General features: G+C 38.9%; 1 protein-coding gene across 1 annotated transcript in view; it reads left to right on the top strand.

Annotated features, from left to right (window-relative positions):
• PCNX2 (pecanex 2) overlaps positions 1-26,704 on the top strand; it is a 160,192-nt gene that overhangs the window by 44,445 nt on the left and 89,043 nt on the right. Inside the window, exons 10-15 of the mRNA XM_061990089.1 lie at positions 1,189-1,331; positions 2,628-2,781; positions 2,871-2,903; positions 11,617-11,788; positions 18,264-18,374; positions 19,660-19,751. Coding sequence (XP_061846073.1) covers positions 1,189-1,331; positions 2,628-2,781; positions 2,871-2,903; positions 11,617-11,788; positions 18,264-18,374; positions 19,660-19,751 — 705 coding nt within the window. The remainder of the gene's footprint in view (positions 1-1,188; positions 1,332-2,627; positions 2,782-2,870; positions 2,904-11,616; positions 11,789-18,263; positions 18,375-19,659; positions 19,752-26,704) is intronic.

Below are 26,704 nucleotides of genomic sequence, written 5' to 3'. Positions count from 1 at the left end.
CAGAAAGTGATTAGAAATTATTCCAATAATCTGAGAGAAAATTTAACAATTCCTTTGTGCAGGGGACAGGTTGTTTTAAAAACTTGTGTTTTGCTAACAGTTACAATTCAAGATAATGATCAATTACTTCACATAGAAATCACCTTCTCTGAATAGGAAAGTGAATCTAACAAATAATTCTAATGTAAACATTTCCTAGAGTTCCATAATAGGTATATTTGTTATCTAATGTTGATTAATTATCTTTAACAATGGGAGTATAGAAGGAGATTGAAAAACTTCAGAGATTTCTAATCACTGTTAAGTCAAATTCTTCTTGAAAGAAAAATAAGTGATCCCCTCATCCCAATCAATTGTTGGTGTACTTTAGAAAGAAATTACTACTTTGCAGAGGTTTTTTTGTTCTGTTGTCTAGATTTGCAGGCTTGGCTGATGGTCTGTAGATAAGTTTCCCTCCCCACAAGTGTTGGTGAAGGAGTGCAGGTGTAGAGTTGGAGGAGATCTGAAATGCTGTAGTTCAAACAGACAAGAAGAAAAGCCCTTAGAATCTGACAAATGCAGTATTCAAAGGGATGGATTTATGATTGTGATGGTAAGATTAGAGACTCTTAAGCTAATGATGTTTATATTACTTGTGCTTGTTTGCAGGGTTTTTTTCCCCTCTTGCTCTTCTTGAGAGTGCATACCTGATGTGGTATTAGAAGCATATCAGGAAAGATAAAGCTCTGTTGTAGAAAGAGTTGCTAAGTCATGCCTCTAGGCCTTAAAGCCTACTTGATTTTTTTGATTGAAAACAAGGATTTGTCCTATTGTGTGTGGTTTTGTGTTGTTCTGTAATTAACCTGACTCACAGAGAAATCTTCAAATGAAACTTAGATAAGCACTGGATCAGGACTAAAAAGTAATTATTTTAGAAATTAGTGTTGAGTATTTATGTTTAAAGCATCATATCAGTGTTGAGCTCCACAATTGATGTAACTTCTGTCCATCTGCAATAATTAAACTACTGTGATATTTTTATTTCTAATTTAAAATTAAGAAAATAAATATGATCCCACTATCCTTTTTAGGACTAAAAAAAAAAATAACCTGAAACTTGATGTAAATTTAACCTTTTAAACACCTGTTTTACTATCAGCCATATGCCAAGGAGAAAAAGTTTCCTGTATTTCTGGTTTATTTTTAAAGCAACCCAGCCAGGACCCTGAGGATTCTTCATGTTCTTCAGCACAACGGAAGCTGAACAGGCAGTTTTACAGATTTATTATATTCCCTGGCAAATGGATTAAAGTCTGGTATGATCGTCTTACCTTGTTGGCATTGTTGGATAGGTAAGCTTTTCTTAATGCAGCTCTATGCAGTATTACAATGGGTGGTTTCATGTCTCTGTAGAGCAATGGAGAAAGAAAAAGTGAACATTGTATCAGTGTCTCATAATCAGATTGAGTAGATAGATGCTTATTGGCTTTAAATTCAATAAAATATTTTTTCTACAGAGTTGGTTTTGCTGGTTTTTGCTACCTTTTGTCTTCAAGCAGGGACTTTGATTCATGTGAGCAGCAAGTCTGTGGAATAGTCTTTAATTTGATTCTCAGTTGTGGATCCAATGGTTTTGTACTTTCTGATGAGAAAATCAGATTTTTGTGCAAAAATAAAAGAGTAGAAGGCTGCCAGGGTATTGTAAATCAAGCACTCCAATCATAAAAATTATAATGTGATATTGAAGAGGAGATCTTTCAGCTGTTCCCTCTGTCCCAGCTCAGGTTTATTTGTTTATAGAAAAATTTATTGTCTTGGCATCTCTCTTTTTTCTAGTTTCTCAATTTCATTTGGCATCAACTTTTCAGGTAGTACCCTTTGCTGTTAGACCTCACATGGTAATCTAGGACCTTCAGACATGTTAGCCTACATACCTAAGGACTGTTGGCTCTTCTATATTTGCTTTTGGCTGGATGCTATGCCATATAGGTTAATACAGGCTCCACAGTAGAAATCTCAGGTAACAGTTTTACATGCTGCAGAAATCAGGCTATGTAGTCAGGGAACTGTGGTCCAGAGCAGCTACTTAAGTATATGTGGCACCTTATGTCTGTTTCCATTGCATGGGAAGCATCTGCTGATAAACTCTATTGTTATAGCCTGAATATTAACATTGTTTTTTTATCTCAGCTTCAATGTTCTAAAACAAATAAAACATCAGATGACAAATTTGGTCTTTTATCTACTTCTTTGTTGACACACAAATATTTTTAATTAAATGAATACTTTATTTCCTCATTTAAAAGTGTTTGTTTGGGGTGGTTTTTCTGTGTTTCTTTGGGGGCATTTGTGTTTGTTTTAAAAACAAATATACGCTTGCCTCCTTTCAAGTAATATCTACTATGGAATTCTCTTTGGGAAGTGAGATTGGAGGGTGCTGATTTTCAGTGTGAATGCCTTATTGCTATATATTTTATCTATCATAGTGAATAAGGTCTTTTGCATGGGGGCCAAATACCATCAAACATGGAACTGTAGTTTTAGGAGCCAAATCTGAGTTTCTGTAAATTCTGATAGCTCCAGTACTGTTGCCTTGCTCTAACAATATATAAATATTTGTACTTCTCTTAACATTTTTATTCACGTAGGACTGAAGATATAAAGGAGAATGTAATTGCTGTCCTTCTGATAGTTCTTGTTTCACTTCTTGGATTCCTGACTTTGAACCAAGGCTTCTGTAAAGACATTTGGGTTCTGTTGTTCTGTCTTGTGATGGCCAGCTGCCAGTATTCTCTCCTGAAGGTGGGACACAACTTCATTGCAATTGCTAATTATCTTCTACAAATGCAGAATTCTGTAAGCAAACATTTTTTCCTCTGTTTTGTTTTTAGAGTGTTCAACCTGATCCTGCTTCACCAATACATGTAAGTCTTGACCAGTAGAACTAGTGCTTCTCTTTTCTTATTACTTGTGTCCTGTGAAACAGTTGGCTGTTCAGTGAAACATAGGTATCAGTAGTTTGCTGTTCTAAGTGATTTATGAAAATGAGCAGCATGTTGTCAGTTATTTTGAGACTTGGAACTGTCTTTGTTTAATCTTAAACTGTTTGAATTCATCACTACTATTAAAGAATTGTTTTTTCTTTAAGCTAAAATATACAGTAAAACCAAATCATCTCGATTAGTTTGCGGAAATTCTGTCTTATGGCATCAGAAAAGCTTTTTCTTTGCTTTCCTTTGGAAACAGTGACTGACAACAGCAGAAATTCCAGATATAGCAGCTCAGTCATTGGTTAAGTTTGGGATTTTTTTTTTAGATTGGGGATTTTTTTTTAAATATGATATTGAAGATGTATTTATCAATAGTATTATTAGCTCATCAAAAGGTACAAGTGTCTTCCTTTTGTTATAATATGATTACATTTTTGTATACTTGGGTTCTGAAGGAACAGCCATATCTGTGGGTGAATGCAGACTGTAAGGATCTTGCTGGTTGATGTCTGTTGAGTATGTCTGAAAAGCTGAACTCTGGTGACAACCACCTTACAAAGAACCAGTTCCCTATCCAAGCCTGTCCTCGTTATCGGACTGGTTTAGGAGCATCATCTTAAAACTGCAACCTAACCTCTTCACCTGTCACAGTGTCTCAGTGGTTTTGATTTGAAGATCTTGGAAGACATTTCAGTGGTCATGAGGTCCCTTGCTTGCTTTTACACTGGCTGCTTAGTTGTTCATATTTCTTATTTAGCAATTTAAATGTTTTTGAAGACCTTCTCTCTTCCCTCAGGGTTCAAAACCATCATGTTGAAAACTGCAGGTCCTGCTGGATCATTTCCCTTTGTCGGGGAGCAATTATCTTTGTCAGTTTAGAGACTAGAAGTACAAGCTGAACCTGAAACAGAGGCTATTTTCAAGTGCATGCTACACATTTCGTTGAGATGGATTTCAGAAGATTCTTAGTTTCATTTCCATTACAGTTATTGTCGGTTGAACTTATGGTATTGTTGGTTATAATGCATTCACAGGAAATACCTGTCTGCATAAAAAGTAATCATGGCTAATAAACAGCAGTTTAGACATTGGAGGGGATATTCCTACCTCAGTGAAAAGTTTGTGTTTTGGGGGACTAAAATAATATTATTTGTCAGTTCAGCTGCATGTGTCTAGACATAATAATGTAAACTGTAATCAAATAATTTTCACTTATTCAGACATCAGTAATGTGTACATTTGTTTAAAGTAGGTGGCAAACAGTTTAATCAAAACTTCATTACAAACCTATCTAGCCCATAGGTTTTTATACTATTAAAGTAGCTAATGAAATTTAAACAGAACATTTTTCATGCAAAATCCAGGTTTGCAATTCAGACTCCCACAATAACATTACAAGTATTAGTCACCATATTGTATTTGTAAGTCATGCAGCAGTGAAGTAAAGTAACAATAGATGTATTCCCATCTTACATTTGATTTCCTAAAACTTTACCAGGGATGTTTTCTAGCAAACACTTTGGTGCATTATGTGAACTCAAATGGAAATTAAATTTAGAGAGTTTTTCCACTGAGAGTTTTAAAGGTAGGAGGCATTATAGATCAAGTTAAAACAGAAGATTAGCTATTTCTGCATTATATCTTTTTAACACAATAGATCTTTGTAAAGGCTTGTTTGTGCTAGTAAACACAACAAAAAGAAGACAAGAAGGTGAGAAAAGATACTCCATGTACTGTTTTGTAATTTATGTGACTACATTAAAATTAAAGAAAATAACATTTCTTGATGTTAACGCGAGGATGCAGAACAGCAAAGTGGTTAAAGAATGATCAGTACCATGTCCATGAATGAAAATATAGATTAGATTTTTTTTTTCAGTGTGAAACAAACCATCATGAGCCACAGATTTGCACACTGAATTAATTTCTATTCTTGGATCCATGAGTAACTGCAAATGCCTTATGTTATCCATGCTTGCCAAGGAGATTCCAAATGTCTTCCCTATCTTTTACATGCAGACTTTGTTGTTGTTTGATGTGACTTTTTCATCCGTGGCATGTACCATTTTGAAAGACTCCATTTTAAAATACCATACAGTGAATTCGGAAAGCACAGTGCTTAGAAATGCCTAGGCTTTTGTTCTGAACTCCTTCCAAGCACCAGTGTATTCACTTTCTGGTGTTGAGGAAGAGCTGGCTGACTAAAACCTACAAAGTTTGGTAATCTAGTACAATTCTATTGGAGATAATTTTACCTCTTGTCCTCCATACCATGCTGTGACAGCTAGGGACTCTTGAGGTGAACACTGTGTATTGTCCGTGTACCGTCACTGTGCTAAGGGACAAGTTTCAGTATACAGAGAAAAACCTATCTTAACTCAGCTAGAATTTTGAATTTTATATTCATTTGTACTTATTGTATTGTGATACAGTTTTGTTTAGATTAGCCTTGGTGTTTAAGTTGAACTACTCAGATTCTACAGCTAATGCTGACTACTAGCATTTATTGGATCATAGAATCACAGAATTGTTTTGGTTGGGAAAGATCTTTAAGGTTATCAAGTACAACCACTAATCTAACACTGCCAAGCCCCACCACTAAACCATGTCCCTCAGTACCTCATCTACATGGCTTTTAAATATCTCCAGGGTTGGTGACTCCACCACTTCCCTAGGCAGCCTGTGCCCATGTCTAACAACCCTATCGATGAAAAAGTTCTTCCTAATCTCCAATTTAAACCTCCCGTGGTACAGCTTGAGGCTTTTTCCTCTTGTCCTGTCACTTGTTGCTTGAGAGAAGAGACTGACCCCCATCTCATGACAACTTTCTTTGAGGTAGTTGTGGAGGATGATCATGTCTCCTCATGGCCTACTTTTCTCCAGAATAAACACCCTCAGTTCCTTCAGCTGCTCCTCATCAGACTTGTTCTCAAGACCCTTCAACAACTTCATTGTTAGTCTCTGGATATGCTCCAGCATCTCAGTATCCCTCTTATAGTGAGGAGCTCAGAACTGAACACAGTATTTGAGGTGCAGCCTCACCAGTTCCCAGTACAGGGGGACAATCACTTCCTCGGTCCTGCTGGTCACACTATTTCTGATACCAGCCAGGATGCCATTGGCCTTCTTGGTCACGTGGACATACTGCTGGCTCATGTTCACGCAGCTGTCAATCAACACACTGAGGTCCTTTCCCTCTGGACAGCTTGCCAGCCACTCTACCCCAAGCCTGTGTGTAGTGTTGCATGGTGTTATTGTGACTCAAGTTCAGGACCTGGCACTTGGCCTTGTTGAATCTCTTCCCATTGCCTTCGTTCTATCACTCCAGCCTGTCCAGATCCCTCTGAAGAGCCTTCCTGCCCTAAAGCAGATCTACGCACCTGCTCAGCTTGGTGTCAGCAAACATATTGAGAGTGCACTGGATCCCCTCATCCAGATCAGCGATAAAGATGCTAAACAGAACAGGCCTCAGCACTGAGCCCTGGGGAACACTACTGGTGCTTGGCCACCAACCAGATTTAACTGCATTCCCTACCACTCTGTTGGCCCAGCCATCCAGCCAATTTTTCACCCATTGTAGAGTACATCCGTCCAAGCTATGGTCACTCAGTTTCTCCAGGAGGATGCTATGGGAGACTGTTGACAGCTTTACTGAAGTCCAGGTAGGTAACATCCACAGCCTCATCCACTAAACAAGTCATCTTGTCATAGAAGGAGATCAGATTGGTCAATTGGGAATTGCCTTTCATAAAGCCATGCTGGCTGGGACTGAACCCTTAGTTGTCCTATATATGCCTCATGGTGGTGCTCATGGTAATCTGTTCCATAACTTTCCTTGGTACCGAGGTCAGCCTGACAGGCCTGTAGTTCCCTGGATCCTCCTTCTGACCCTTCTTGTGGATGAGGGTCACATTTGCCATTCTCCAGTCCTCTGGAACCTCCATGACAAGCCAGGACAGCTAGCAGATGATGGAGAGTAGCTTGGTGAGTTCTTCCACCAGCTCCTTCAGTACCCTTGAGTTGAATCCCTTTTGGCCTCATAGACTTGTGTGCGTTGAGGTGGAGCAGCAGGTCACACACCATTTTGCCATGGACTAAGGAGGCCCCTGTCTCTGTCTTATGTCTCAGTGGACTGTGTATCCAGAGAAAAATTTGTTTTACCTTTGAAGACTAAGGTGAAAAAGGCATTAAGTTCCTCAGTCTTTTCCTCATCCTTGGTCACTGTGCTTCCCGAGTCTGTTAAAAGATGATTTTCCTTATCCCTCTTTATGTAGCTGCAGGTTTAGTATTTGCCTGCTAAAAGATGAGAGTGATTTTCCTGTCAGCTTGTGCTTTAGCCTTTACAGTTCTGGTTCATTGGGAGCTGGTGGCCTTTAGTTAATGTTCACATGGGGGTATGTGTTTCTGGGAGGGTGAAATTTGGGAACCTCACTGGAGTGGTGGGAGGAAAATTTGAGTCCATTCCAAATGTTAGTTGCCAGTGACTGCAGGATATTAAATGTGAAGATTCAAGAGATCCTTACTGAGTGTATTTCGAAGTTTTAGACAAATGGCTTTGCAGAGTTTCTTGATACTGTTTAGAGATAGGTTTAGAGATAGGAGCAGACTGGGCAATAAAGGCTGTGTCTGTAGTAAATGGCTATGTAGAGGTATCATGAGAGATTGTAAGTCCCTTATAAGACATCTGTATAGCTCAGGATCTATCTCAGACTTACAAAGGCATTTGAGCTTTGAAAGGTTATGGTCATTCTCTTAAGATTTACATAATCACTAGCATAACTTTGTTGTCTTGGCGCTGTTATCTAACACAGCAGATAGGTAATTCAGTTGGGTAGCTATCATAGGCAGTTTCATAAATCCTGTAAGATACAAATATTTTTACTCTGCCCCTGCAAGCTTTTCTGTAGAATTGAGCACAGTTACTTTGTATTTTATAAAGCCTTCTAATCTTTTTTCTCTTGCATGTGTGCACCCATGAACAATAACAAAAAATCGTTAGCTCATTCTGAAATTTCTCGATCAAAATGCTTTGCAGTCAAAAGTGCTACTTTACTAACTGAAAGTGTGAAAGTATTCTAACTTTGTTGAAAATCTTAATATTTTTATACAAGTACAAGATGCACCAGTACTGTGTTTGTAGGATGCAAATATATTGTCAGTTTTGCATGTCAAAATTTGAGTTTGTCTAGTAGAACAAAATGAGCCCTTAATAGCTAAAATACCATGTTAAGTTTCATTGCCTCGTGCCCATTTTGGTGGAGAGCTGCCTAGCTTGGCCTGTCAGTGAAAGGCACAAAAGGGCTTTGGGCTTCTGTTTTGTTTCTAGAACCTTGAAAAGAGGAAATGCAATGTCTATCCCTTGGCTGTGACTTACTGAGAGGATGAGGGAGAACTGGAATGCGCTGCCCAGGTGTGTTGTGGAGTCTCCTCTGGAAACTTTGAAAACCAGCCTGGATGAGTTCCTGTGTGACCTACTCTAGGTGGTCCTGCTCTAGCTGAGAGTTTGGACTAAATGATCTTTCAAGGTCCCTTCCAACCCTTAAGATTCTGTGACTCAGGAGGTCATGCACCATCCCAGTGACCTCTCCCTAAAAGATGTCTGCTGTTGGCTTCAAACTGATCCTATCCCAAATAGTCCCTCTCACACAAAGGATGTAAATGACAGTGAAATACAGTACTAGGACTCACAACAGTTCCTCTTTCTTGTGTTGCCTGTTCCCAAGATGTGGTGACTGGAGTATTTTTGTGCTCTGGGAAGCTCATTCAGCTTGAGTGTATCCCAGGCAGTGTGACAGCTATGCAGCCAGTGCCCTTCTGAGTGCATTGCTACTGCATTGCTTTGCTGCTGTTGATCTCATAGCAGGCAAGATTTCCTTTTCAGGGTTCTGCTTCATTCCCCACCATCACCTGCAAAAGTAGAGAAAGTAATATTTGCTCACATTTTGCAGGCTGTTCAGACATCCTTTGAAAGCTACTTCTTTAATCCTAAATACTATTATTGTTGTTAACAATAATACTACGTAGAGTGCTTTATTTAGAATAGAACAGACTATTTCAATTGGAAGTGACCTACAAAAATCATCCGGTCCAGCTGCCTGACCACTCCAGTGCTGACCAAGTTAAAGCATGTTGTTTAAGGCATTGTCCAGCAGGCTTGAGGTGTCAGCCTCTCCAGGAAGCCTGTTCAGTGTTCAACCCCTCTCTCAGTAAATAAATGTCTCCAGTCTAAATCTCCCACGTCGCAGCTTTGAACCATTCTCACACATCCTGTCACTGGATACCAGGGAGAAGAGCTCAGCACCTCCTCCTATTCCCCCTCCTCAGGACGCTGTAGAAAGTAATGAGGTAACCCCTCAGCCTCTTGTCTCCAAACTAGACAAACCTCACGTCCTTAGCTGCTCCTCACGGGACATGCCTTCCAGCCCTGTCACCAGCTTTGTTGCCCTCCTCTGGATGCATTCAAGGACCTTCACATCCTTATTACATTGTAGTACCCACACCTGCACACAGTATTCAAGGTGAGGCTGCACCAATGCTGAACACAGCAGGATAATCACATTTTCTGGCTGTCTGGCTCTGCTGCATTTGATGCCTCCCAGGATGCAGTTTGCCTTCTTGGCTACCAGGGCACACTGCAGACTCACACCGAGCCCACCAGCATGCAGAGCTGCTCTCCAGCCACTCCTCTCCCAATTTATACTTGTGCCTGGTGTAACTCTGTCCCAGGTGCAGACTCCAGCATTTCAACTTTTTAAATTTCATCCCATTTGTCATTGACCCATGCTCCAATGTGTCTAACCCTCTGCGAGGCCTCCTGTCCCTCAAGAGAGTCAACAGCACTCCCCAGTTTGATATCATCAGGAAACTTGTTAATGATACCTTCCATTCCTGCATCCAGATCGTAACTGAATATATTGAACAGGACTGGCTCTATAATTGAGTCCTGAGGAACGCAGCTGGTGACTGGTCACCAGCCAGATGTATCCTCATTCATTACAACCCTTTGAGCCCTGCCCTTCAGCCAGTTCTTCACCAGTGCACTGTGAACTACTTTAGAAGTAAAAGTTTAATATTAAGCATTCTGCTTGGAACTGAAAGATGTGTGGAGCTAAACCTCTGGACTTCTAGTCGTCAACTTGTCTTCAAATAATTCAACTGCCTTCAAATAATTGCCTTGCAAAAATAAAACCTGGGTTCTGTAATTCAACAGATAACATCATGATAAGATAGAGTTTAGGTCTGAATGCACATTAAGATATAAATCATTAAGCAATTGTTTAGATGCAAAATGTACTGTCTTCTTTTCCTAAGGCACAGCTTGTATTTAGGATACATGAACTGAAGTTTAAAACCAGCCAGAAAGTAATATTTTAAGTGAATTTTTAAGAATCAGATTTTTATCTTTCCAATTCTCTTTTGATTGTTTTTATGTATATGAAATGCTAACTTTAAAAATCAAAACCAACAACAAAAAAACCATAAAAAAACCTCCTCCTGAAAAACAGCTAGGATTTATCAGTCTGACTTGATTCGTATTCCATGGATGTGAGGTGCAATATAAACCTGCTAGTTCCCTGCAATCTGCCGCCTTGTTAACTGATTGATCCCAGAAGAGAGTACAGATCAGTTAATAGCAATGCTAACATACCAGCTTGGCTGGTAGCCAAATACGGCCGCTGTTTCAAATCAGTAAGTAGACTCAAAAGCAAAATGATCCTTCATTATACTCCCTTAAATTGCATTTTACAAATAAGAACAGTTTCACAGCAGCATTGTGCAAGGTGAATGCGAGTCCTTGTTACTTTGCTTGCGGTTTTTCAAACCCAAGGTATCTTTTGACTCAACGGTGTTTAAAATGCCCTATTTACCCATAAGCTTGCTACCAGGAGAACTGTTAAGGTTTTTCTTTAAGAGCCTGTTACTCTCCTTGTCCCACAGCCCCATAGCAGTGTTTTGTAGGATTAGTGCAAATCAGTCGTGTGAGACACATGTACTAAAGGTGTAAGGCAAGGATCCTTCCACATATTCATTCTTTCTAATTATCATTTCAAAGTGTTACATGAGAGAGTCCAGAATCTGCCAATGAGTGCCACTCCCTCCATTCCCCAACTTGCAGTCAAGTGGTTCAAATCAACAAAAAACAATGTAATTGTATCGGTGCCTTCATGCCTCACACTGCACCTATAAGGTGCTATACTATTTTTTTACTTGCCAGGATGCAATTTAAAATTCATTTGATGTTTCATAAAATAATTTTTTTTAAAAAAAGCAAAACTACCTGAAGCAGACATTCATTAAAAGAACACTAATATGGAGAAAAATTGTCTATTGAAAAGAAAGATTCAGAAAGATTAAGGGTTTTTTTTTTTTCTCCACAGAAATTGATGACTTCTGCAACTAGTGTTTTGAAAGGTCCAGAAGGTCAGATTTTCAAAAGCATAAATGATTGCCGAAGTTAGTCTTAACTGCTGTGCTTTTTGAAAATCTTCTCTGGAGAAGATAAAATACCTTGTAACATTTTTATTCTTAATTAGTATGTATAAGTCATTGAAATATTTTGTCTGACTCCTGACCTCTCTCCAGTTTAATGCAGTGCACACAGAATGAGAAAGAATACAAAATTCAAACACTTTTTTTTTTTCCCCAGGGGCACAATAAAATCATAACCTACAGCAGACCTGTATATTTTTGTATACTGTGTGGCCTTATTTTGCTGCTGGATGCTGGATCTAAAGACACAAATCCTCCAGTTTATACAATGTATGGCTTGAAGCTCTTTTCACCCAGATCTCTCCAGTCAGCCAGAGACCATGTAATAGGTGAGTCAATATTTTTTTTAGGACTGTAGAAATGGATTAAGAACTAGCTGGGTAAGTTTGTGTTTTCCCATGTTGACAATCAAATGCATGTTATGGAGGCACATCTCTAAGTCAAATTGATATAAACATTTGGAATTACTTAAGAGGGGTGTGGGGTGGGGATACAGATGTCAGCTGGTGATCTCCCTTTGTGTAAGACCAGTTATTAGTGAAATGAGGCTCATAGAAGAGTCTCTACAGAAAACAGTTGCTGATGTTATTAGTAAAAGACATCATCTGTGAAATTCAGTTAATCTTTGTAAGGGCTTGTCTGTGTGGAGCAGTTACTGCAGAATAAGCTGAGTTTTAAATTTAACATCTTGAAGCTAATCCATGCCGAGCCCTCAGCTGGACATTCTTCCACTCATGAAGAACATGATTTTTCTTGATTTAGTTTAATCTGGCTGCCCATATGATGCTTTTTTGTGGAGCAGGTGCTCTGTAGTAGCTCTTCCAACCCGTTTCCTTCTGGAATAATGTTCTGAGGAGGCTGAGGACATTTAAGTATTGTCTTGATACAGGACTAATGATCCTTTAGCACTAATTTGGAATGGCCACAGCTGGAAATACCCCATTCTGTCAGATCTATTCTTCCTGTTACACACTTAAGTCTGTAACTGTTATGCTGCTTTAGCTGTGTCACAGATAATAACTGCTGAACTGGACTCAAGTCAGGTAGTTCAACACCGTTAGATATGAAGTCGAAAAGTTAAACTTTACTGTAGAACTTCCCAAGAGCTGTGTCATGTACCAAAGACAACCCATTGGTTTGTGAATTTAGAACCAGGACTCTTGTAGTGAGGCATTGATATTCGTGCTGGAATGCACACAGGCAACACAGCACAACCAGTAAGGTTGACTCAAAGCCACCCTTTATTTGCTTTCTACTTCCTTATGTATCCCACTTCCGCCCATGTGATCACACAAGGCTTAATTGATTACTCTTATCTTCTTCACGTGCTGAGCACACAGCACCTGTTCTTAATCATAGAATGGTAGGAGTTGGAAGGGACCTTTAGAGATCATCTAGTCCAACCCCCCTGCAGAAGCAGGTTCACCTAGATCAGGTCACATAGGAACATGTCCAGGTGGGTCTTGAAGATCTCCAAGGAAGGAGCCTCCACAACCCCTCTGGGCAGCCTGTGCCAGGGCTCCGTCACCCTCAACGGTGAAGTAGTTTTTTCTTATATTTAAATGGAACTTTTTGTGTTCCAGCTTCATCCCATTACTCCTTGTCCTGTTGCTAGCTACAATAGAAAAAAGGGATGCCTCAACTTCCTGACACCCACCATTTAGATATTTGTGAATGTTAATAAGATCTCCCCTCAGTCTCCACTTTTCTAGACTAAACAGCAGTTTAGTCTAAAACTGCGGAACAGCAGTTCCCGCAGCCTTTCTTCGTAAAAAAGATGTTCCAGTGTCCTGATCATCTTGGTGGCCCTGCGCTGGACTCTCTCCAGAAGTTCTCTGTCCCTCTTGAGCTGAGGAGCCCAGAACTGGACACAGGACTCCAGATGAGGCCTCACCAGGGCAGAGTAGAGGGGGAGAAGAACCTCCCTTCACCTGCTGGCCACACTCTGCTTGATGCATCCCAGGATGCCATTGGCCTTCTTGGCCACGACGGCACATTGCTGGCTCATGGTTAGCTTATTATCAATGAGGACTCCCAGGTCTCTCTCTGCAGAGCTGCTCTTCAGCAGTTCGACCCCCAGCCTGTACTGGTGCATGGGGTTGTTCCTTCCCAGATGCAGGACTCTGCACTTGTTGAACCTCATGAGGTTCCTCTCTGCCCAACTCTCAAGCTGGTTGAGATCCCACTGAATGGCAGCACAGCCTTCTGGGGAATCAACCAGTCCTCCCAGTTTGGTGTCATCAGCCAACTTGCTGAGGGTACACTCTGTCCCCTCATCCAGGTCGTTGATGAAGTTGAACAAGACTGGCCCCAGAACTGATCCCTGTGGAACCCCACTGGCCACAGGCCTCCAACTCGATTCTGTGCCATTGATCACCAACCTTTGGGCTCTGTCATTCAGCCAGCTCTCGATTCACCTCACTGTCCACTCATCTAAGCCACACTGCTTGAGCTTTCTGATGAGGATGTTATGAGAGACAGTGTCAAAAGCCTTGCTGAAGTCAAGGTAGATGACATCCTCTGCTCTCCCCTCATCTAGCCAGCTGGTTGTGCCCTCATAGAAGGATATCAGGTTAGTCAAACAGGATTTCCCCTTGGTGAAGCCATGTTGACTCCCCCTGGTAACCATCTTTTCCTTAATGATTAGAAGCAGCTTGCCCTGCATCAACTCCCGTATTATTTATTCAACCACCACCTTTCCTCTAACTGAGGAAATATCTAGCTTGTCCAGATCATATCCTTTTTCAATTAAACATGCACCTGCAGACTGTGATAGCAGAAAGAAACTGTGAGATAGAGTATATGACCGTTGAGGTCTTTGTTCACTTGTGACTGTTGTACTTGCTTTTTGCAATACTTAAGTCAGGCAATTACTGCCTGAAAGGCATATTATTTTTAGGAGAGCATTCTGGTCGTTTATATGGGTTCATTGACTCCAAATCTTTCTCACCAGAAACAGGGGAATAATGAAGACTTGCATCTCACTTATTTTCATTAGCTTCTTTCATTACTTTCCTTTGGTCTCATTAAAGTTCCTTCTTACATCTTATTTTCACTGCCTGTCAAAGGTGAACAGTAAAAATGCTGATAAATAATTCAACAAGAATCTTAAATGACACTTGGGATAGAGATACATGAAAAACTATAGCAACCGGTATAAGGAAACAAAGTGTGGTTGTAAATGTGCTGATTTTGGCTGGACTGAAGAGGTGGTAGAGCAGGGTCTTGAAATAGCCTGGAAGGGGTGGAGAAGAGAAGAAATACAGGATCTATCTGTCCAACTGGAATCTGTTTAATGAGAAGGGGAAAAGAAACCATTTCACTTTGCTTGTCCCCTGTTCTTATTTTGCCAGGGTGCATTTGTTGAAGTGGCGCTGTGTGCTGTGCTTTGGCTATTCCTTGCTTTGCCTCTATAGGGGTCTCAGCTTCTGGCTGCTGTGAATCCTTGCAAGTGTTCACAGTGCATCTACTCATGTAAGCCACAGCAGTCTGGCATAGTCCGGCATCTTGCTGTACTTCATATGTAGATTCCCTTAGGCACTGAAGGTATAGAAGTATTTATTTTGGGCAATATAACCAGGAAGGAAGTTGTCCCTACTGAATACCAATCAAATATTGCTATTGTTTTGTGGATTTGCCTATTTGCTAGGTATTTTTGATTATTTCTTTATTGGCTTGTCATCATATGGTGACTTTTGGAGTTATATTTTACTCATAATTTCTTGTAATACTCAGAGTTGATGTGTTGGGAAATCAAGGGATTTTTGACTATATGTTACAGATACTAAGGAATAGAAAAGTCTTTAATTTCAGCTGTTTACTATGGTAAGAAGCTAAAGTGATGGGAATCATAGAAAGGACTTACCAACAATTAATGGGATGCTGCATAGCATATTATGAGAAAAGTCTTGAAACAAGATTATAAAAGAAAAGCAGTGCAAATTTGTTAGATATGTAACCTAATTAATTAAGAAATGTGTTTTTTAACAGGTCAACTTCTTTGTAAGTAATCTACTTAGGGTCTGATTCTGTTTTCTTTTAAATGGATGGTGTTACTGCCATTGATTTATATTACTTGGGAGGTCATAGCTTTAATTCATTCTAACTATGCTTTTTGTCTTTAATCTGCTTTTTTCAGTGGACCTTTTTAGTGGATGAACATAATGTAGTGCAAGTAAGGGCACAGACAGAGCCTACCTCAGTTGCTAGGTGCTACAGTGTGGTTAGGGACAAAAGTAGTTCTGCACTTAATGTGTATTAGACAGGTGAGTAGACATCTCAGAAGTACCAGGCGGTGTCAAAATTTTGTGATAGCAAGTACTCTGCCCCCTACTTTAGCAATGGCAGAGTTTCTCTTAGGGGAAGAAAACCTCTGTCTATTTTATCTTCTGTTATGATCAAGAGGAGAGAACAAAAAGACTAATTCTTAACGAAATACAACTTTTTGGGTTTTTTTCCCTATGAAGAAGTATGTATTATAACACAGCTAATGCACTAATACTCAGATGTATCTTTTTCAAAAAATAAGAATTTTCTAAACTTTCATAGTGTTTGCAGCAGTGACCTTGTCAATGAGTTACCATCCTACATTTCTCAAAAGACATAAAGTGTGGAAAGTCAAAATTTGTGTTTCCCTCCTACACTTAACCTGGTAACTGCTTGTTTAGAGGATATCTTCAAACTACAGCAGCTCACATAAGCATCTCTTAGTGGTCCAACTCTTAAAGGTGGTGTTCTGCATGGAAGTCTGTGATGCTTAAACAAATTCTCGCTGGAATTCATAATGCAATTCCAATTGATTAGCTACTTTTATTGTCTGCTGCCCACAAGGGAAACTACTGCTCCTGAATTCAGTCCTTTTTATAAGTGACAGCTGTTTCTTTTCCTCTCCGGGGTGCTCCTTTGTGCAGGAGGAGATAGATAAACAAGACTGCCTTAGCCAAAGAAGTTAGGATTATTCAAGGTATTAATGGAGAGAGGGTGAGGTGAGGACATTGCTGTAGTCAACTAACTTTTCCCTTCTTGTTTATATTCACCACTGTATGTGTTGGATTACTGACACAATAATGTATTTGGTCTTGTACTTACTTTCCCTCTTCTTACTCATCCTTTTCTGAGGTTACTGAGGCAAAGGCAGAGCTTTGGACTGTAAGTCAGTAGTTGAAGATGAGTTCTGGCAGTTCTGCAAACCATTTGAGAGAGGAACAAGATCTGTGAGCTCCAGCAGTGAGTTTTAGTGTAGTCGATCCTGTGACAAGTCTACATGGCCTACCAGGCAGTTTGTTGTTGTCATTGTCCATCTTCAAGAGTGATCCTTGCTTGGCTTGGTATGGCTTGGTGGAATATCTAAAAGAAGAGGAGAGCAGCAAAGTAGAGAAGATTAATAATGGCATTTGCATGGAAAAGATTGAGAAGGCAGTGTTTCCTCATATTCCTGCATACGTATAATTTCTGCCAGCAGTAGGAAGTGGCGGTGAAGGGCACATTGTGAATGCACGTACACTTAAGTAAGCCCTGTCTGTGTTTAACACTTGAGTGTGTCATTTTTTTTCTCCTGTATTTGACTTCCTCAGCAAGATTTACAGTATTAGATAGCAGTAATGTATAATATGATGAAGATTAAAAGCTGTCAGATCAAACTTGGTGTATGATTTCATTTCAGCATGAGGTGCATTAGTAAGAGGAGCTGAAAGTAAAATGTGAAATTAGCATTCAATGAAGAATACAAATACTATTGTTACACCCTTAAAATTTGACTGGGGTAGAAAGAGGAATAAGTTGTACTAGTGATTTGTTTAATTTGCTTTTTATGAGAATGAATAGGAGGAAACTGCAGTCTTCCTGGCATGTAAACACACATCTCTTTCCTTCATGCAGAACATTCTGGTACTAGTACAATGAAGCAGTAATAATATATTTAAACATGTGCATGTATCTTTGCAAGTTAATAGTATTGAAGATTTAAGTCAAGTGTGTGTTTAGATGCTTTACTGGACAACTGTGCTTAGCATTTTCTAGGGTGGAGTAAACGTATGGGAAGGAAGACTGACTGGAAATAACAGAATGTAAGACTATCAGCACGATTACCTGAATTATGACTCCTGCTTTTCCTTGACTGTAGGGAGCCATTTAAATTAGCATTTCTATTTAGAAAAAGATTATGTAAAGATCTCAGACTGGGTTTTATGCCTAAGTTTCTTTACTATTTTTGATGTTCTTTCACTACTGCAAAGTCAAGGTCCGTTCTGCCGGAAGCTCGGGAAATATTCTGGGAAAGTTTTGCTATGGGTTTATCCATTTTTATGTGCTCTTTGTCTGCTGTCGATTCCTGACAGAGGCAGGATACTGTGATAGCCAAGATACTTAGGATCTTAGCAATTCAAATAGTTTTTGTTTGTTTATATTGAATTGTTATATTTTGTACCTTCTCAGAGTCAAGAAGGAAGTTTCAAAGTCTACAAATCCAAATTTCTGTACTTTAAATAGAACAAATATAACATGGAAAGTATTTTAGAAACAGTAAGGAGGCTACATAATGTGTTTTGGGTTTTTTTCTGATCCTGCTTTTATCAAAAAATAAAGCCAAAATTAAACTCTGAGATTTACTTTCCTAGGTGTAAAATAGCATAGTTTATTTTGAATACATGAGAAGGGAAGTGTAATTGTTGCTTTTAAGGTATGTTCACTTCAGTAATCTTCAGTAATTATTGCAACAATTTCTTATTCTGATATGATGCATGTTTCTCTGTTCTCTATACATTGTGATGTGTGACTGTGTTCTAACATACTTTTTTTTTTTCTTAGTGTTTTTATATTGCTTTCCTGCAATTTCTCTTCTTGGTCTTTTCCCCCAAATCAACACCTTCTCTATATATCTTTTGGAGCAAATAGACATGTTGCTTTTTGGTGGTTCTGGTAAGTAACCAATTGTATCCTGACCTTTCTGGTCTTACAACCTCAGAGTGTGTTATTGCATGTTTTAAAGCACAGTGTATGTTAAAGTTCAAACAGTTAATGGCACTCATATAACAGTAGAACGAATACTAGTAGGACAAACCCCTTCCCTTGATTAGATTTCTTTTTTCCTTTGAAAAATTGTATACAAGCTGAGCTGTAGGTTGCAGAATGTGGTTGGGTATCTAAAAGCTCTGTCCTGACATGTCTTCTATTAATCTTTTCTGTACTTATAAAAACAAAAAACTTTTAAACTTTGATTCTATTAAAATTCCATTTAAAAAAATAGATGTAAAAATGTTTGCATTGTTTGCAGCAGTAAAACATGTTCACAAGATATTAGATTTGGGATTTTTGGGGAGTATTGTTTTGGTCAGAAGTTAATCAAGTCCTTTGAAAGACTATGCATCATGTTTTTGTTGGTAGTGATGTTTTTCGGTTTTGATTATAGCTTAAGTAACAAAGAAAATTGATGTGCATCTACACTGTCATCTGGATCAGAAACAAACTTTCTCCTTGTTCCCACTTATCACTTGTTTTGCATCATGGAATGATGTAAAGAGTGTGCAAACTGGTTTCCATTTGGATAAAGCTTAAAAGAAAAATGGACTGTAAGGGTGCAGCTCTTATGGCCTAAATACTAACGAACATCCAGTTGGTGGGACCAGACTAGAGACAATCTGCAGTAAGGCTTCTCAACCATGTCTATTATGGATATTACATCCTCAGTACTTTTCATTCCACAGACTCTGGATTACTGCAGCATTCTGCTTGCTACCGTAAACATAGCCTTTGGCAAGTGGTTAAAACCAGAAGAGGTGATATGAGTATTCTTTACATTTTATCTCATAAATCTCATAGTGGACCTGGTGGAGAAAATCCTCATCCTATCAATAATCACGTGCTTCCTCAATAGTCACGTGATCACGTCATTCTTCCTTGGTAGCAACATGGAGAGACATACTGATATTTTGGGAAAACCATGTTCAGTACAAAAAGCAATAGTTTGGGACCTCAGGTAAATGCAAACCCCATGGAATTCAGTGGCATTAGGCTTTCAGTCTTAGGTGTATGCAGTTTTGTGAGCTTATTTGGAGCATTAAAGGTGTTCTCTCAACAAACAGCTTTGTGATAACTGATTTAAATTTCTATACCTCTCACGATGCAAGAGCTGTTCCATTTTTTCTTTTAATTGCATGTTCTAATCTAGGAAGAAATTAACTACCATTTAATGTTTGTATTTCAGCTGCTGCAGGATTAGTATCTGCACTATACAGCATTTCCCGAAGCTTTGTGGTTCTGGTTGTCTTATATGCTTTCTGCTTCAGTGCAGTGAAGGTAAGTCAGAAGACAACAATGCAGAAATTCAATATTTCAAGCTAAAAATGCATATAATCTAGGGAAACCAGCTTTTTTTGGTGCTACATTGTTGTTTATCAAGATGAGCTTTACAAACTCAGCCTTCAGGTTCTGCTTATAGAATCTATCTATCTGAAATAGATTGAAACTATAGTAGAAATATAGGAGTAAATGTGTGTCTAATATGTGTGACTGTTTGCCTCTTATATGTATTAGTCTGAAACGATCCATTAAATTTCTCCTACAAAGACTAACAGCAACTAAGACTTAAGAACCTGCAATTCCTATTGACCTGTATAAGCGAGACACATAAACAAGACTGAGTTTGGTCAACATTTCTTGTATGGTCCATAGTTATGATGGGAAAAAAAAAGAAAGGGTTTTATTGTTGCTTCATATTCCTAAGAACTTCAATGTCGAGCTTGGGCACAGCGGTGGACCATTTAACCCAGTAATGTGTCTGCATCCACAGGGAAATGCAATTTAGCAATTTAAGACAGTTAACTGTTTGCCACTCTTTTCCCTAACATTCCATCAGTATCCACAATTGTTGGATTAGGGATGTTGGAGAGCATGTCTCTGCTTATTTCAATTGGTATCTGTGGGCTTGCCTATGAATTTGCCTAGTTCCTGAGTCAGAATCATTATGGCTGCAGAAAACTTTCAAGGTCATCAAGTCCAACCACTCACCTGACACTGACAAGGCCATCACTAAGCTAAACCATGTCCCTCAGCACCTCATCTACATGGCTTTTAAATACCTGTAGGAATGATGACTCCACCACCTCCCTGGGAAGCCTGTTCCAATGCTTAATAACCCTCTCAGTGAAAAAGTTCTTCCTAATGTCTAAATCTAAACCTTCTCTAGCACAACTTGAACCTATTTCTTCATGTCTTATCATTCATTACTGAAGAGATCAACTCCCATCTGACTATAGTTCACTTTCAGGTAGTTGTAGAGAGTGATCTTGTCTCTTCTCAGTCTCCTCTCCTCCAGGCTAAACACTCCCAGCTCCTCCAGCTGCTCCTCCTCAGACTTGTTCTCCAGACCCTTCACCAGCTTCGTTGCCCATGTCTGGACATGCTCCAGCACCTCAGTGCCCTTCTTGTAGTGAGGGGTCCAAAACTACACAGAGTACTCGAGATGTGGCCTCACCAGCACTGAATACACTTCCCTGGTCCTGCTGGTCACACTATTTCTGATACATACCAGGATGCTGTTGGCCTTCTCGGCCACCTGAATGCTGGTCCTGTCTGTCTCCACAATTTTGTGCCAACAAATTCCAGGTCTTCACATGTTATGCATGCGTAGCACACAGGTCAAAATACGACGTACTACAACAGTTGAGGAAGTATCCTGACAACACCTAGGCTGGCAATTTACATAGATGAGAAGAGTGATCAAATGTTTCTTTAAGGAAATTCTTTAAGCGTTTTCATAAGTATTTTTATAGTGGCTTTTAACAGCTCTTCACTTAAAATTTAGAAATGGAGCCTTAAATACAAAAAAGGTAAATTATAATGCATAAATAGTCATTCACAGGTGATCAGAGCTGGCTGTGCATATGTTCTTAACCACTCCCAATAGTAAGGTAGAATGTATTAAGCTGCCCTTTTATCTTGCCTCTAGTTGACTTGAGTCCATACACAATAAATTATGGCAACTCATCTGCTGACCAGTGCTCTGTTAAGACACTTTCTTTTTTCCTGGGTGTACACCACATGTTCAATCCCCTGTTGCCAGGCTCACCCAGTATATCAATTATAGTGGTTTAACTTGACCCTGCTGTGTGATTCTGGAAAGCTTAAGTGTTTCTTATGCAGTTTCCTAAAGTAGTTAGTGTTCCTGCTACTTTTTTCTGTCTATATTAATGATTTGGAAACTGGGAGCCAGGATGGAGAAGGTGGCTCTCTGTAAGGGTGAACAGAGTGAGAGAAAAATCTATAATGAGGGAAGGGGTTGGGGAGAAATGAGAAAAATGGAAAGGACTATATGGAAGGAACTACAATAGGCAGATATCTGGGGAAATTATAATTTTTTCCTTCCCTAAGGTTAGCAGAGGGCAATTCACTAGTTGAGGATAGGGAAGTTGTGGGATGGATACTTTGAAAACCTGGTTTTGTAAACAGTATTGAAGAAAAACCTCTGAATATATTTTAGACTTCTTTCTCAGCGTAATACTTTAAATTGCAGCATGCAGATGGATTTGTAGATAAGCAATCTCCTCATGGATTAGACTTCAAACTGCTTAGAAATATGCTTTTAATGCTACCCTGAAGTTGTAGAGTGCTGTGAAAGATTTACAAGATATCTGTTGTAAATTGCTGATATTAAGTGCAGACTTTCTATTCACACAGAAATTACAGTTAATTTGAATTTTTATGGCACTGTTCTTGTGAAAGCACTTCTGAGGAGGTTAATTTAAAGCGTGTAAAGATGATTCTACTTTCTTCAGCCCATAATCTCAGTCTACTGGGGTGCTTGAAATTTCATATTTTTTTTTCTTCCAGAAATTATGAAATAAGCACTTGTCCTAACCTTCCTTGTTCTTCAGTCAGGTCCAGAGATATTTTTCCTTTGAGGCCTTTGTTTGTAACATTGCAAGAGAATGATTTTGTTGATTGACTTAAATGTAAGTGAAGAAACTGATCCTTTATAGGGACCACCATGAAATTAGTCTGATACCCCTGTAAGAAACTAGGACTGTTTTGATATGTAGTGATCAACAACTTCTGATCCTAATCAAATGAAGGTTTGGATTTTTGCTGCACTAGAAATTACAGAGATTAACTCAAAACTGAGCAAATGTTGTGATCTGTTTCATTGAGGTGTTTGCACAGTGGTGATAAGTGCATGGTTTTATTTGAGATAGAAATGGCATCTCTTCCACACTTGCAGCTGTTCTTGATTTTTTTGTTTTACTCTATCACTTTTAGTCAGTTTGGCAAAACCGACACAGCAAAATTTTTTCATTACTAGTTGAATTAGCAGAATCAAAAGTATTCAAGGCAGAGAAACACAATAGACTCTCTCTGGGTTGCAAAGCTGGATTTCTGGGTTGCAAAGCTTATTTATTGGCTGAAATGTGGCATCTTCAAATGTAAACTCTGTTAATTGGCAGAATAACTTATAGCTCAGCAGGAACAGCTAGCAGATTTCTGTTTCCTGTAATAAACTGCAGAGGCGAATAGATCTGTAAGTGTTTGTGTGCTTTTTATGCGTGAACAATTGCTCAAGTGCCCAGGCTGAAGACCCATTCCAGCAGTATCAGGCTTCAGCCTTTCCTTCCTTAAGTGATTCTTGTGTTCTAGTTGCTGTCTTGTAGGGTGAAATAATCTAGCCTCATTTTTCTGTGTAAGTGAATTATTCCAAAAGGAAAGGTATTATTCTTGAAGAAGTTCTTTAGAAGAATCAATTATCTACCACATGATTTTCTTTTTTATTAAAATAAAACCTTAGTCTTTATAATAGACCTGTGTTCTTCAGTGAGTTTTTCATGTTCATTTTTAGAACAGAAGCTATATATGTGTATGTACAATAGTTTGATTTAGTTGCAGTCAAAGTTTGAAAAGCTTTTAGAATGCCAAATTCACAGCAGTTAGTTATTTGCTCTAAAACTCCAATTTTAGAAAAATAAAAAAGAATTGAGCAATTGTTTTGGGATATATCCACAAAACAGTGTAAGTTCTCAAGTTAACTTTCAACATTCAAATATAAGCTCTGAGAACTGAAACAAATTGGCATGTGCTGAAATCCTCTTCCTTGTCCAGACCGATTTTGCTGTTATCTTGTACAAAACCAACTCTATGAAAAAACAGCAGGAGTGTAGATGTGTCATTATTTTAACTTAATAATTGTCATTGATTTTTTTGTTGTTGTTCAGGTAAGTTGCTTGAGGAAAATTATTATGCAGTAGTCTCAATTGACAGTTCATTCTATGTCTGCAGACAAAATCTGGTGTGCTCCGTGAGTTCATCTGGCCCTGCCACTCTCTCTGAATGACCTTGCAGCATCACTGGCCAGGAATGTTTGTCTCGCATGCCTAAAATGAACATATTGCATAAAAGAGGATTGATAGATCTTGTGCTAACAGTGAATATGTAGGTTGGATCATGTGGCAGTCTGCTTACATGACCCATCACAGGACCATCAGAAAGATGCAACGTGTTTTGGAGAGTAGCTGAATACTGTTCATCTGACAGACATGAGTGTTAGGTAACCAAAATTTCCACACAACTAAAGTAAGGGACAGTCTGTTACAAGGCCAGGTGCAAAGTCATCACACAATGAGCATACCTGTTTGTGTTGTGTAGCACGAACATTTGGAGGAGGAAAAGGGATGTGTTGTGTGGAGGTGGCTGAGAAGTGAAGGGGTCCTACCTGCTGTGGCCAAGTGTTTGACTCCACTCCTCAGAGTGTTCCTCAGCAGCTTGCCCTCTTGTGATGTTTGTACGGAAGAACTGTGGATCTGCAGTTTGTCAGGACCTCCTCTGGTGGTGCTATTACTGGACTGATCAGTTTTCTTTTTGTTTAAAGCTAACAAAAAAGAAAACTCTATATCATTCACAGTTGGAAGTACAGAGGATTGCATCTAAAATTCTAAGAGATAATTTCTCCAGAAATCTCCAAAGCACAAAATAGCCGGAATTGTTGGTCTCCATGTGTGTGTTTGAGGCCTGGAGGGTTGATGGAAAGCAGACTGTTCACGACTGTTCGTCAGTCAAAGAAACATTGTGACTGGAGCAGGTTCTCAAGTCTCTGACATAGCTGGTGAACAGCAGTTGTTCACTCTGGTGATGATTCAAATAGATTCTGGATAGAATTTTGTTTTACAGTCATGTTATCGCAGTGATACAAAGGTGGTTTGGCTACAGCTTTCAGGTGCTGTAAAGCATCTCTTCATACAACTTATCCCAAGACACATCCTTGTTATGAGTGATGTGATACAGGCTGCTTATCCAGCTTTACATATACCAATACTGTGAACTGGAATTCAGATAAGAAAGAAGATAAATCTTGTCTTCTGAAGTGCAAAGGCTTGAGCTTCTCCTGCTTGTTTTGAGATTTTCTTTATCTCCCAGGCCTATGTTTAATATCATTGCTCCTTATTCCAGTTCTTTCCAAGTCCTCTATAAATGTTCATTTACTTTTGTTTAAAAAGAAGCTTTAAGTCCTGAACATGGTTTTATTGCCCCTTTTGGTCGTTCCTTGGATTGATACATCTAATAGCAGCAATTTTTCAGCTTGCTACTTTTTTGAAGCTATTGGGTAACTGACTTTAGTTTAAAATTATCTACATTCACTTCAGCCTGGCTTTATTTCTGATCTTGGCTTCAGTCCTATAATCTTGAACAGAAGTTGGCAGCTCTAATAGCTACCTTAGCTTTGATATAGGAAAGGGTTATCTCTTTTTCATGGAGTAGGTGGTTTTATTTTCAGATATTACATCCATCAGATTGGAGACACAGGAACTTCTGTGCCATCTTTTTCACTTGACTAGAGTTACTAGATCTGCTGATTTTTCTCTCCTACTCTATCTGCTTTGTGGTCCGTGCCCAAATATTTAACAGATATTAAAAAAAAAAAGGTCCAGTATGCACTCATAGTTTTTCCATAAATACACACTCTGGCATTTAATCATCTTTGTATCAGTCTTTAGCATTCCAGTGCATTAATGTTTTGCTGTGAGGCAGAAGAGCACATCCCTGAAGGTTTCTGGAATTGATCATTATTCCTCTTCGGCCTTCTCTTCCAGTCAGCAGCTTTGGATTTGAAAGTTGTCCAGAACTAGTTAATTATTTGTTATCCAGCCTTTTGTTGTTTTCGGTTTGTTTTGTTTTGGTTTGTTTTTTTTTTTTTTAAGGCTGCTTAAAGACCTTCTGGTTTATCTTAATCAGCCTGGAAAATAATCAGATTTTAGACTTGGGTCAGAAAAATTAAACTGATGCCAATGTGTTCATCTGTGACACAGCTGCCTCTTCCAGCTCTAAGTGCATATTTTGTTTTAATGAAAATTATATAGTTTTCATTATCTTCTACCTGAAGAAAGTATTTTCTGGTTACTTATCACTACAGTGGACAGTTACTAAAAATCCTGTGTGTGTTTTAAACCATTCTCAGCTCACATTAATGTAGTTTGGCTTGTTGTTTAATGAGTTTTAAAGTCATTAATCAGGATAACAGTGTGTCTTGATTCCTGTTTTCAGTGATGCAGGCTTCATCTGTGTACTAATAATTTTGAAATATTTGTCTTAGGTTTTTATAATGGGAGAGAATTGCGATCATACATCTCCTTCAGTCTGCTAAGACTACTCAAATAAATTTCTAAACAGCACTGAATGGGCCTATGTGTATAGACAGAATTCCCAGATGTGCAAGCAACCAAAAATAGAACTATAGGATTATTAGACAGCTTTGTTTCTACCACATAAAATACTTCCAGCTCTACTGGAGATTTTGAGGACAAGGCTCATCGATTTTATGTACTTTCCAATTTAGAGACCCCTGAGGTTCAGGCAGGAGCTGTTATGAGTGTTAATTTTGGAGAGTTGTCAGATATCACGCATTTCAGTGAACAGCGTTTCCAGCCATAGTCAGACTCCCCACTTCAGATGTAACTTTAACTGTTATGCTCTTAGTTTTCTGTATATGAGAACTTACTGTCCAGATATAACAGAAAAAGTAAATTATACCTGCAGAATCTGATATGCTCCAGGGTTACTCTTACAGAAGTGTGTCACTGTATAGGAATGTAGAAATCTATACTTCTTGTTTAGGATAAACTGACCATTATGTGAAAGATAAGAATCCATGTTACCTACCTGAAGTTGTTGCTCATATTACTCTCTAATTGAGGAATCCTAGTCACAGAGCAGGATCCCATTGTATAAGGTGGAGTGCACACACATATGCACACCCATGCCTCAGTCCC

Source organism: Colius striatus, chromosome 2, assembly GCF_028858725.1.
Source record: "Colius striatus isolate bColStr4 chromosome 2, bColStr4.1.hap1, whole genome shotgun sequence".
In the NCBI taxonomy this organism is placed as follows: Eukaryota; Metazoa; Chordata; class Aves; order Coliiformes; family Coliidae; genus Colius; species Colius striatus.
Note: the sequence above shows the minus strand (reverse complement) of the source record. Positions and strands in the feature narration are given on the sequence as shown.